The sequence below is a fragment of the Euprymna scolopes genome, chromosome 36 (genome assembly GCF_053919585.1).
Source record: "Euprymna scolopes isolate OS-2025 chromosome 36, ASM5391958v1, whole genome shotgun sequence".
NCBI lineage: Eukaryota > Metazoa > Mollusca > Cephalopoda > Sepiida > Sepiolidae > Euprymna > Euprymna scolopes.
Genome location: NC_136517.1, coordinates 22,384,977 through 22,399,623, shown reverse-complemented (window position 1 = coordinate 22,399,623; position 14,647 = coordinate 22,384,977). Strand labels below are relative to the sequence as shown.

The 14,647-nt window shown below is 32.8% G+C and overlaps 1 protein-coding gene across 1 annotated transcript in view; it reads right to left on the bottom strand.

Moving 5' to 3' along the window:
* Positions 1 to 8,597, bottom strand: part of LOC145260388 (protein stum homolog) — a 202,265-nt gene extending 193,668 nt beyond the window's left edge. The window contains exon 1 of the mRNA XM_080118340.1: positions 8,248 to 8,597. Within this exon, the coding sequence (XP_079974466.1) occupies positions 8,248 to 8,461 (214 nt within the window). The 5' untranslated portion in view covers positions 8,462 to 8,597. The remainder of the gene's footprint in view (positions 1 to 8,247) is intronic.
* Between the last annotated feature and the right edge of the window lie 6,050 nt (positions 8,598 to 14,647).

Here is a 14,647-nt window from a genome sequence, read left to right as displayed (position 1 = left end):
AACAAAACTTGTCCCAAGAAAGGTAAACGTAATTCAAAAAAACAAAAAAACAAAAAAAACAAAAAACAAAAACAAAAAAAAAAACAGAATAGTTTTACACCATTTTTGTGTCTCCTTACGAACATTAAATCCAGATATACTGGATCAAATTCAATGCAAACCTCATATATTTGAATTTCCAAACGGAACGCTGTCCCCATATTATGATCTGAAAAATCCCTTTAAATACTCCAAAGAAACTCAAATTGGGCAATATTTATTAATTGATGTCTAATACCTACCGTTAAATTTCACAACATTGGGCGGTATCTGATTTTTCTTTTCATCCCTTTCAACAAAAATAAATGAAACTAAATATAGCCTACAGTTAGACCCATGAGTTCCAAAATTCACAATAATCGGTTAATTATTTTAGAAGTGAATTCTGTACGTACAAATATGCGTAGTTACTGAACTGATTTCACGTTTAGCTTATACGGGTGATCGCATGGAATGCTGAAATGTATATCGAAACGTTTCCGGCCACACCAAGAACTAAATAACCCCCGAGGGTGGCATCGATCCATTGAGCTTTAAGGGTTAGGTTTCCGGTCTCTTTCTTTTATTCACGTGCGACAACTAATAGTGAGTAAAGTTCTAAGGAGAAACTCGTACATGTAAATGAATACGAAAGTATTAGTTTATTTCTCGCACTAACGGTAAAGTCAAAACGCTCAGTTTCAAGTTAATTGAAAATTCTTAACAGTGAATGCATCATATTTTTGTGTATTAACTAGCGTTGCCTGGTCGTAAAATACGGTCAAATATATTCTAATTCATACAGATTTCGTATTTATTATTATGGAGCCAATTCTCTATTGAGTATTATATTGTAGTGATTTAAAAACTAAACTAAAAAAAAAAAAAAAACGACTTTGGTTACATCAGATAAAATAGGAACCTAACCATGAAAAGTAAAAATGAACCGACCTGAAGGTATAAACGTATTTAGCAGCTATTTTTACCGGTTTATATATCTATAATATAAAGCTGAACGTCTGTGTGTGTATGTGTGTGTGTGTGTCTGGTCACGAATAGGCTCCTATATGGTTGACTATTTTAAAAAACTGATTGCATATAATGATAGAAGATGTATCGAGGATCAGGAATGGGTATCTTTGATCTGGCAGAACGGTGGTTCATAAAAATTGTGGGGTCTGCGTTCGCGCCTGGCCCCCAAAGTATGGAAATAAAAAGTGAAAAAAAAAAAAAAACGTTTGCAAGTATTTTTGATATAGATGTACATAAGAATACTTTGATGAGTATGTTTCAACTTAAATATGGATGGTATAATAAAATTGTGGGGTCTGCGTTCGCGCCTGTACTCCATGGAAATATGGCACAAACTTTAATAAAGACTTTTCATATCTATTTGCGTAAGTATACTTTGATAATTATGTTTCAGTTTGAAGAAATATGGTATAATAGAATTATTGGGTGTTCGTTCGCGCTTGACCTCCATAGAATGTAAATATGTCACAAAGTTTAACAAGGTTTTTTAAAAGGGGGGAGAGCCCATAATAACACTATCAATATTAATTCACGTTAGCTTTTATTTATTTTTTTGAGTTGAATCATATTGTGTCGAATAAATTCACCTCATAAATTCACGTTCTTATTAAAGTGAAAGCAAAAAAAAAAAAAAAAAAAGTCGGAACTGTAGACAATTCTCTACACAAATTTTGGATAACTCTGTTTTTTTCCTTCTCCACTTGTACGTGGCACTCTTTCGAAAATAGATAAATAGATAAATAATAAAAAATAAGAACGTTACTTGTTATCGTGTCAAAAATCTTGCTCACGTGATTACGTGTCTTTTTAAAAACATTTACATAACCTTTTTATTTTTATTTATATATCTGTTTAAGCTTTTTTTTGTCAGTGTACTAGAAGGGATTCTGTTGATTACAGTCCTTTCTGCGTGTTCTTTACATTACAATAGTACAACCCTGAATCCGATGGCGTAATATTACACCGTTCAATACTGTAAAACTGAAACGAAACTGTTCTGCTTGAAAAGGGCGCCATTTTCTTCTTATTCATATTTATATCGATTCTTTGCTTCAAAAAACTAAAGTAATTACGTGTTTACTTTTTTAATATCCCATTTTGCTGTTTCGGATTACCTCATCTCAAAAATACAGACAATATATATATATATATATATATATATATATATATATATATATGTATATATATATTGTTAGTAGTCATTTCAAAGCCAAATGCATTTATTTCACATTCATAGTATTTTATTCGTATGTTAAAATGGTGTGTCTTACGCGTGTTTCGTTGAATAGCGAAAATTCACCAAACAGAGACAGATATGTAATTTTTGAAAAAAAAACAAAAAAATAAAAAATAAAATAAAAATACAAAGAGTTTTTTCCTTTGAATAAAAAAATTGTGTTAAAGGGATATGAAAATAATAATTACAAAAAGAAAACAAAACAAAAAACATAACAAAAATGACTCATTATAGGATATATGAGTACCCCCCACACAAAAAGTAAAAACAAACATTGAATCTACAGTTCACGAGGAAACTTTCTTTTATAGCCGCCTCCACACATACACACATATACACGCATACACACACAAACAAATACACACATAAACACACAAACACGAATACATACACACGCATACACACACAAACTCACACACAGACACACACACATACGCAAATTAATAATAACCACCTTCGATCCGAAGTCCTTATCGATGGCAGAAATCCTCGAACCATTTTAAAAACTCGTCATTCAAAATAAAAACTACGTAAATAAAAACACAGCAAATGTTCCGGGATTTTATGCGCTAGTTTCCGAGCCAAACGAACATACTGCTGAAATTTTCATTGCCAGTAAAAGAAATAAGCAAATAAAGACGTACAAATGTGTAAAGATTATTTTATGATAATAAAAAGTACTTTATAACATTTAACATATATTTTTACATTAATTATTTCTAAATAATACTATTTAATTATATTTCTAAAAATTAAATATTTCTAAATAATAATATTTAATTATATTTCTAAAAATTAAATGTTTCTAAATAAATATATTAAACAAATATTTCATAAAATTAAATATTTCTAAATTAATATATACAAAATATATTACTAAAATGAAATATACCTCAATTAACATATTTAACCTTTATTTGTAAAAATTAAATATTTCTAAATTAATACTTTTAACATATATATTTAAAATTAAATATTACTCGATTAATCAATTGACACACCTGTTTTCGTTCAATCACCGAAGTTAAGCAACGTTGAGCCTGGTCAGTATCAGATGGGTGACTAATTTGGAAATTCCAGGCGCTGTATGCAGGAGGACGTCGACACCTCTCTGCAAAAAAGTTGCAAAAATCTAACGCCGTCATCTCCTCTAACGGGGATAGACATGTGACTGGGGACCGCTTGTGAATTTCATACTCCCATTGCACTTTATCCTTTGGAGGAAGCCGGTTAAACCCGCATAGGGTTAGTGCCGTTCCCGATATTGATCATGATCATAAAACCTAAATAATGCACTTGTTTCTTTTTTTATTCTTTTATTCTGATTTAAAGTGTAATATATATATATATATATATATATATATATATATATATATATATATATATATATATATATACCGATTTGCAGAAGAGAAATGTTTGCGAACCTGATATGTACATATACTTCGGCTAGTATAAAAACAAAGAAATATTTTATAAATGTTATTCTAAGGCATTAACGCTAGTGCACTGAAGTTTTAGACTTTGTTATGATAAGGTGCAGCGGACTATGTATTAAGATACCTGTTCGATGCAAAGTTAGAGATTAATACGGATTAGTCACTATAATACCACATTTACTATATAAGTTTGGCATAATGCACTCATTTTAAGTCAACGCTATAACGTTTGCCCGTTTTTGATTGGCTGAAAACTCGAGCATATATATAAGTGGCCTGGCAAAGTCACAGGGGAGAAAGCCAAGCCAAAAAACGTAAAAAAGAAAATCATCTAAAAGCAGCAAAACTAAAGCTGGCTTGCCAGGACATTATATATACAAATGTAGGCAAACTTGGACATATTTTATTGGTTTGAAAATATATGTATTTTTTTACCAAAATAGTATTATAATCTTCAAAAAGCCTGCAAAGTTTCATGCAGTTTCGTCCCATAGAACTAAAGAGATGAGCATTTTGGTATTCGATTTAGCTTCGAGTATATATATATATATATATATATATATATATATATATATATATATATATATATATATATATATATATATATATATATTTAAGCACGTCTGATTGAAAACGACTGAGGTATCCTTTTTTCCGTTATATAAAATGGCGCCCAAAACATATATATATATATATATATATATATATATATATATATATATATATATATATATATATATATATATATATATATATACCGTGCCTGCTGAAATTAAAAAGATCGCTCGGCAAATGGAAAAGATATCCAGAAACATCGGTGGGGGGGAAATCTGTCGTGTTCAGACAGACGTGCTTGAATAATGACTTGCTGCCAAAATACACATACACACACCCACACACACTCACACACACACACACACACAACAAAACACACACACACACACACACACATATATATATATATATATATTGATAGAAAGGATGAAAGAATAATAATTGTGAAATTATCAATCAAGTTTTCTTAGAGGGAAACATAACAAAATGAAGATTGGTTCCATGTAATAACAATACGGAACGATTTCTTCACAAAGGTTCAACAACTATATTTATTTCAATAGGCTAGTAAAAATTTGGTGTCTTCTCTCCCTTCCTCTTCTATTTATGCTGATGAGGAGACGATATCCAGAAATATTTTACTTTATTTCTCGACGGTTTTTATTTGTAAATATTGAATGAATAAAGGGATATCGTTTCTGAAACGATCGTACATATTAATGTAATTGATTAATAATTTCACGATTATTACTTTTTTAATTAATATAACTCTAGGTAATTACACCTGTTGAGTTTATCATGTATCTGTAATACTCCGAGCACAGCACCTTTAAATATATTTGCTCTTTGCTCTTTTAGACTCTGGTATGCTACTTTATATATATATATATATATATATATATATATATATATATATATATATATATATATATATATATATATATATATATACAGGGTGCCCACAAAGTCTGGCTACATTATGTAGCGATACTTTGTGGAAGTCTGGCTACATAATGTAGCGAGACTTTGTGGACACCCTGCATATATATATATATATATATATATATATATATATATATATATATATATATATATATATACACACACACATACACACGTATATATATATATATATATATATATATATATATATATATATATATATAAAACCTTTTTTTTTGGTAATTTTATAAATTCACAAATCTCAACGACTATTGATCAGAATTAAAGGAATGAAAGCTCGTTGGAAAGGTAATGATCTGAATTGTGTAGTGGGCGATGTGACATTTTCTCTGAAGCTCGCACATTAAGGTGATCATTCATCATCCAAAGCCTAGTTTTGGCACTTTTTTTTTTACAGCAATAAAATATTTCATTCATAGTAATTTGTCTTCCTATATATATCACATATGAATTACAAAATATCTGACATTTCCCCAAAACCTTGAAAAATATTTGAAATCAAGTTTCCACTTGATCTTATTTCAGATCATTTGAAACCATAGCAACAAGTTTTCGTCACCTCTCCATCAAGGCCAGAGGTTTTGGGTATATATATATATATATATATATATATATATATATATATATATATATATATATATATATATATATATATATATATATATATATATATATATATACGTTTTATTTTTTATTACCGTATCTTTCTGTTAAACTGTTAAGTTACATTATTGTTTCAGCTACCCGGCCGTTTTTTTTTGGCCGTCTGTAGCTTCCTCAAACTTTTACAGAAATGTTCGTTATGATGGGATGAAAGAGTGAATGATGTCAGAGAGGGGTATATAATAAAAATTACAATTATAATTAATTTACCGTCATTGGATACTTTACCTTTCACCAGACTATCCATTCACGTGTAATCACCATATTCCCTCTCCATCACTTTTTGTTATCAAATATGATCTTTGTACTTACTTGCAGTTTCATCAAATACTTTTGTATGCAAAATCCGATCCCGCATTTTGCTAATTCCTACCCTCTGATGAGAAGGAAAATATTTCTTCGAAACTCCGCGGATTAAGGACTATCCACTTATTAAGTGTTTCCTTTTCAGATTAAATATGTTTTTAACTCTTTTTCAAAGTGTTTTTAACATGTTTTATTAACTATTTGCTCTTATATATATATATATATATATATATATATATATATATATATATATATATATATATGTGTGTGTGTGTGTGTGTGTGTGTGTGTAATTAATTTGGAATTCTTTTGGAGATGTGTAATTTGTATACTTTATTTAATTATTTGGACTATTATCCCCATCTTTCTAGTTGTTTTCACGACGTTTCGGCCAATTATTCCTCAGGCCTTCGTTAGGTTAACCGCAACGGGATAGGAATTTCCAATTTCCCAACTACATCCACAGCAATTACTTCCTTCATTAGTTATTGTCATCTCACCATGGTTTGGTCAACTAATCCTTTGACCGGCTTTGGATGGGATTGAGACCGCTACCTCCATACAATGCTCACCTGGAATCGTAGATATCCACTGCGCCACGGGCCCCGAAGTAGGCCAAACTGCGGTGAGATGACAACAACTATTGAAGGTAGTATTTGTTGTGGATGTAGTTAGAGAATTCGACATTCCTATCCCGTTGCGGTTACCCTGACGAAGGCCTGAGGAATAATTGGCCGAAACGTCTTGAAAGTAACAAGTAAAAGATGATAAGCATTGCTAGGACCGCTGCGAAAAAGGTAGGTTCTCTCTACCATGCTAGAAAGCTACTAACGCCCGAAAGTATCCTGTACCTCTATAAGGCCACCATTCGCCCATGTATGGAGTATTGTTGTCGTATTTAGGCTGGTGCATCTGCTACTAGTCTCTCGCTCCTAGACAAGGTCCAAAAGAGAGTCTCCAACCTGATAGGTCCTGAACTGTCATCTAAGCTTCAGCCTCTGTCACACCGACGAAACGTTTCATCCCTCTGTCTGTTCTACAAGTATTTTAATAGTGAATGCTCTGACGAACTGCAAGCATTTGTGCCCCCACGACGTAAATACCCCCGACAAACCCGACAACCAGCTAAATCCCACCCATACACAGTAGAGATCCCTAGATATAAGAGAGCTTTCTACTCCAGTAGTTTCTTCCCCAGAACCGCTAGACTTTGGAATTCCCGTCCGGGACCCTGCTTCAGCAACTGTACTGACATGCAGAAGTTCAAGTGTAACGTAAACCGACATCTTGCTGCCTAACTCCCTACATAGTATCCCAGTAGCTCATGTCTCTGATAGTAGCCCCCTATACCAAAATGGCAATGTGCCTTGTTTGAGGGTGAAAATGTAATAATAAAAACAGATTAGTGTTAGGACGATCAATTGCGATCGGAATCGGGAATCGGAAAAATCGGAATTTTTGGGATATCGGAATCGGAAAAAATTGTGCCTATTTTCGAATGTAAAAAGTGATTCCTTTAATTATCTTGTTTTATTTGATTTAAAATAAAATCTGCCACTGCTTGTAGTAATAATAAAATAATAAATATTTATTGATTTAAACTTCTAACATAACTAAAATCCATAAGTCACTCACTTTAACAAGTATGTTTTTGGGTTTTAGAAAACATACGCACATTTAAGATATATATATATATATATATATATATATATATATATATATATATATATATATATATATATATATATATATATATATATACTTATATATATATATATATATATATATATATATATTTTTACAGTAATCGGGAATAATTATCCATTTTATTGTTAAATATTTAGAGATTTATAAAGAATGGGAATCAGTAATTGCATCGAAATCGGGGAAAAAATATTGGAATCGTCCCACCACTATTAGAAACCCGAGCCATTTGAACTTTGGTTGTTCGAACGCAGACTCTTAAAAATTCTTATTTGCGCAAATAAAAACACTCTCCTTTTTGTGTTTGTTAAAACGCAAAGTGCTACTTACCGAGTCCCGGGATAAGAATATTTAAGATGCAGCATACGATAGCCAGCGGCAGAGGCATACACGGGATTGCGTTATAAAGTGGTCCATGTTTTTCCGTGACGGTAACTTCCAAAGTCTCCTCTGTGTATAGCTGTCTAGTCCGGGCCGCATCTGCCGTAAGGGAGGTGCGAACCACGGACTGCGTATTAGAATCCTCCTGCTTTGTTGTAGCCATGTCCACGCGTCCAAACTTGTGTTGATCACAGCGCGATTGAGAAAAGGAAATATCGCCTTATGAATGCTAACGTACACATACACACGATATCGCAGAGTGAATCCGCCTCCCCTTGTCCTATGCCTCGGGTTTTTTTTTTTTTTTACAACTGTTACAGACACACACTGCGCATTCACACACTCGAAGTTTTGTTGTTGTTGTTGTTGTTGAAGATTGACAAATAATTGTAGGACGGTTAATTAGACTAATACGAGGATATGAATATATTAAGAAAAATAGAAAAAAATGTTTTTTGTATTAACTATTAAAAATTGAAATAATGCTTACAAAAGGTGTTTATTTATTAGCACGTGCAGAATATAAACACAGTATTTAGATTGAGATAGATAGATAAATAGATAGATAGACAGACAGGGGTGACAAAAATGTGTATGTAGCTAACAATATATTATATATATACGTAGAGGGATATATATATATATATATATATATTTTTATATATATATATATATATATATATAGAGAGAGAGAGAGAGATAGATAGATAGATAGATAGATAGAGAGAGAGAGAGAGAGAGAGAGAGAGAGAGAGAGAGAGAGAGAGAGAGAGAGAAAATAAGAATAGATTTAGAAAAATAATTAAAAAAAAGATTTGATAGTAATTATCCAGGTGAAATTCTGGTTACAAAGATGTTTATATTCAAATATATATATATATATTAAGAATGTTACGAGAGGGAGCCACACTGATGAGTTGTAGCGATGACGAAACACGTGTATGTGGCTAATTATATGTTATTATATATATGTAGACAGAGAGAGAGAGGGGGGAGGAGGAGAGATACGAATATGAATAAAGGAAAAGATTTGTTATTAAGTATTCAAGTTAAAATAATTATTGCCGAGGGTGTTTATTTATTAATATACAATATATACAATATATACGATATGTATATTTCGAATTTCACTAGACCTAAACCACACTGATGAAGTCGTAGAGACGACGAAACGCCTGTCTGTGGCTAACTATATTTAATATATAAAAATAGATGTGTGTGCGCGCACGCGTGTATGTAAAGAGAGAGAGAGAGAAAGAGAGAGAGAGAGAGAGAGAGAGAGATTGATAGGGAGGATGAGAGGAGACAGGGAGATGAAGAGACAGTGTGTGGGATTAATATATATATATATATATATATATATATATATATATATATATATATATATAGATAGATAGATAGATAGATAGACAGATAGATATGGAGCGCGACAAATATGAAATATAAGAACGGTTATGTGGTTAGGTGTTTGACGTTAATAAAGGTGTGTCTACCTACAGGATTCGTGTCGTTAACGTGTTACAGACCTACAAAACAATCACACCAACAATTACACACGATTAAAAAAAAAACAAAAAACAAAAAACAAACGCATTAAGCAAAGAACATTCCTGTGTGGTTGAAGTTGAGAAGTTTCACAGTTTATTGTTATTAATATTATTAGTTTTTAAGCTGATTAAAATTGATGTAATTTTTGTAATTCTTTTGTAACTTTGTTTCTTGTATTTTTTTTTCTCCAATTTTTTTTTTTTTTTTTTTTTGTTACTTTTATTCAACAAACGTTGAACGAAGAACTTGGACGCTGAAATAATTCCGCCCCAGTATAAAAGTTTTGTTTTCTTACGTTTTTGCTTTCCCCCCCTTTTTTTTAAGGGATCCTTTCCGGCATGAAGTAATGGAATAACCCCCTTTTTCCCCCTCTCTCTCTCTCAACACGATGCTGTTTTCATCTTGTAAGTCCCACGTCTCAATAATACCTTGCTTCCAAATTCGCTGCTGCTATATCACTCGTGGAGTTTCTTTGGTTGACTCTCTCTCTCTCTCTCTCTCTCTCTCTCTCTCTCTCTCTCTCTCTCTCTCTCTCTCTCTCTCTATCAACAACATCGCCATCATTATCTTCACTGGTGCCGTTACTAATATCACTACCAGCATCAACAATAGGGTTACTCTACTCATTAAGCCTTAAACTTGGCGTTCTTCGGACACACAAACACACCAAACCAAACAGATCGCCCCCACCCTCACGCCCTCCTTAAATAACCACTAAGCCGCCCCCAACCCCCGCCGCATCACACGTAAATGAGAACTTCCTGATATTTTTCAAGATGTTTTTTCTTTAGGTGAAAAATGGTTTCTTCTTCCTTTCTCTATCTTTCGCTTTGGTTTAATTATTTATTTATTTATTTATTTTTTTGACTTTTTAACATTTTTGTTAATGTTTTGTTTTAGTTTTGCTGTTTCCATTTTTAACGCAAATAAAATTTAAGACCAGAGCATCATCATCATTGGGTTACACCGCCTCTCCCTCCTCCTCCTCCTCTTCTTCTTCTTCTTCTTCTTCTTCTTCTTCTTCTTCTTCTTCTTCTCTTTTTGCCCCCTTTTGCTTACCTTAAATATTGTTTCTTCTTAAAATTCTTCTGTTGACCTTATTATTCTTCTTCGTCTTCTTTTCTTAGCATTCTTCTTATTAATATTTTTTAGCATTTTTTTCTTCTGCTTAACCTTTTTCCTTGGTTATCTTCTTTTTCTGAACACCTGAACAACTTCTTCTTCTTCTTCTTCTTCTTCTTCTTCTTCTTCTTCTTCTTCTTCTTCTTCTTCTTCTTCTTCTTCTTTACAATCAATTTTTCAAAGTTAGTTTTTGTCAATTGACGTTAAACATGGACGTTGGTTACCTGCCCCTCCCCTCACCTCCTCTAATACAAGGATCATGAAAGAAGCAAAAAAAAAAAAAAAAAAATTTACTTCCCGTCCTGTCTACTCACACACACACACACACACACACACACACACACACACTTCCCAACCCCACGGATGCATTCGAAAAAGCGCATTCCTGACTTGATAAATTCAGATAGCTCGGAATATTTACTGTTTCATTGCCAAAACATTTTCTTAACTTTTTTTCCATTCAAGTCAAAATCGCATACAAATGTCAAATTATCGTTTATTTTCTGGATATTCTTTCTACCGTGAGGAGCACTAGGACTAATCCCCATAAACTTTGAAAAAAAAAAAAAAAAAAAAAAAAAAAACGGGAGAAATTGGAATCAAAGGAATGACTGGAAAAATACAACGAACAACAATCATGAAAACAGCTGAAATATTAAGAAAAACCCTTGAATGTGGAAACTACCACACAACAGCAACAAGTGCTGCAAAGACAAACTGCTGCAAAGGCAAAACATGAAACACTACATGGAACCAAAAACACTGAAACCGCATATCTATAAGTTTCCTAATCCAACTCTACCCTCATTGCGACATCACCCCCCCCCAAAAAAAGAGCAAGACGGAATAACCAAATAGTCAAGGAGGAAGTAAAGACCGATGGACTGACCAGACCTCAGCCGAATAAGTGCGAAGAGAACTTGGACTTTGGGGAGGCTTAGTGCCACTTAAATCCCAGCAAAGACCAATAGCTTCTGCCAACGAGAAATCAATGGCAAGCAGCTGTTGCGATAATGCAAATTTATTTGCAAATGTTATCGAAAGAGGGAGACTTGTTGTTACTCAGCTTCCAGGGAACACCACAGGCTGTTTTCAGGGAAAGATATCTGAAGACCTGTATGAAAGCTCCTTGTGAGCCAATAATAATAATAATAATAATAATAATGATGATGATGATGATGATGATGATGATGATGATGATAATAATAATAATAATAATAATAATAATAATAATAATAATCTACCGACTGGTGTTAATCTTGACACCCTGCACTGATGATTCCCGAAAGGATGAAACACAAGTGTGTGTAGGTATTTAATAATTATCATAGTAAATAATTATGTCAGCCCCTTTAAGAAACTCTTTTCTCATCGTTGAGAACTTTCAGTTGAAATAAAAAGTCGGTCAATTTAGCTCTTATGTGCAGATCATCATATAATGATTAGATCACTATGACAGTCGTTAAAAACATTTAAAAATAAATATTTAAATCCAACCGAATGCACTGATGATTCCCGAAAGGATGAAACACTAGTGTCTGTAGATATTTAATAATTATCATAGTAAATAATTATATATATATATATATATATATATATATATATATATATATATATATATATATATATATATATATATATATATATATATATATATATATATATATATTCTTCATAAGTTATGGTTTCGGTTTCGATTCAAGCTGATGCACCCAAGTCATATGGATATATTTTTTTTTTTATTTTTGAAATCACAACTTTATAATATATAAGAATCGATAGAAAATTAACTCTATAATAATAATAATAATAATATATACGAAATATGCATAAATTAAAATATCATATTTAAGCGTACTGTACGATCGGGCTACGGCGAACGTCCCTGCTAGGTTAGATAAATACTTTCGCAGTTTTAACAAAAGAGCTACAATAACATCAGATCAAAGTGTAGTATCTGTTCTCTAGATGCGGCGCTTCCATTTCTCGTTCTCTTTCAGTGGAGGAGAAATCCTTCACGACTGAGACAATTTTTTTTTATTTTTGTACCTTTTCTCCACGTTAAAAAAACGACCCTAGTGTCTAATTCTGTCTCGTGGGGAGGCATTGTAAATAGGTACAATAACATCAGCGCGTTTCCATTTACGCTGGGCATCCACAGAATGCCAACATGAATATATTACATATGAAAGAGTCCGCTGTGGAATTTCCACAGGTCCCACTAGTTTAGATATGAATTTCCTACTTATAGATAGGGATATAATGCTACCATTATTTAGACTGGAGGTAGAATGATATCGGGTTTCTACAGGCGCAGAATGATAAACGTCCTCATTTTGGATACAGGTATAATGATATCTGCGTCTGGATTAGGGTAGAATGATACCCCTTATTTTCATAATGGCTTAAGGATATCCACATTGGATTTGGAGTTGAAAGGTACTTTCGGTTAAAAGCTCGTAAGAGTATAATGCTATGACCATTTAGTTAAGGATATAATAGTGATAGGACGATTATAATATTTTTCCCGATACAGTTACCGATTCTGTGTTACGTAAAGGTCCTTGGAACGGTACCAGACTGTAACACGATGGGCCGGTCAATAGGACAGGGATATGAAGATCAGTCGGTTAGACGTCTTTTTGCCAGAGTTGAAGAGTAAGGCCATACCATAGGATTTTGGGTGTGGCTGACTCCTTCCTTCTCTCGGGAAGACGTCTCATTCTGGTGGTCTTTCAGCTGGAATCATTTTGAGGTAGGAGTTCCTTTGACCGGAATCGTCTTCAGGCACCGTTTCGACATTTCAGGCAGAACAAAACAACGCACAACACAATTGTAAAATATATGAAAAATCTTAACTATTTTATTTCTATATATATAAATATACTAGCAGGGGTGCCCGGCGTTGCTCGGGTGTTTGTAGGTGTATGCTGTGCAAAAAAAGCAAAAAAACAAAAAAAATGGTTAATTTTTTAAAACTTTGACCCCTACTATGACCCTTTAAAATTTATTGTTTCGGGCTGAAATCACTTTATTAAGTTAGATCCATGTTCAAGGAACCTAAATCTAAAATTTCAAGTGTCTAGACCCAAAATTGTCGGAGGAGTTTGGTAGAGTTCTTAATGGTCAAATCGTTGAAATTTGACCCCTTAACAGCCAAATTTCTGGCTGACACCCGTCACATCGATTTTCCCAAATATCAGTACCCGGTATTTCAAATTTCGAGTCTATAGACTAAAAATTGACAGAGTTATTGCGTAGGGAAATGTACACAGACAGACAGACAGACAGACAGACAGACACGTTCACTTTTATAGATATACTAGCATTTCAGCCCGGCTTTGCCCGGGTGTTTTGAGGTGTACGCTTAGCAAAAAAAAAAAAGTCAATTTTTTTTTAATTTGACCCCTATTATGACCCCTTAAAATTTATTGTTTCGGGCTCAAATCACTTTATTAAGTTAGATCCAGGTTCAAGGAACCTATATCTAAAATTTCAAGTGTCTAGACCCAAAATTGTCGGAGGAGTTTGGTAGAGTTCTTAAAGGTCAAATCGTTGAAATTTGACCCCTTAACAGCCAAATTTCTGGCTGACACCCGTCACATCGATTTTCCCAAATATCAGTACCCGGTATTTCAAATTTCGAGTCTATAGACTAAAAATTGACAGAGTTATTGCG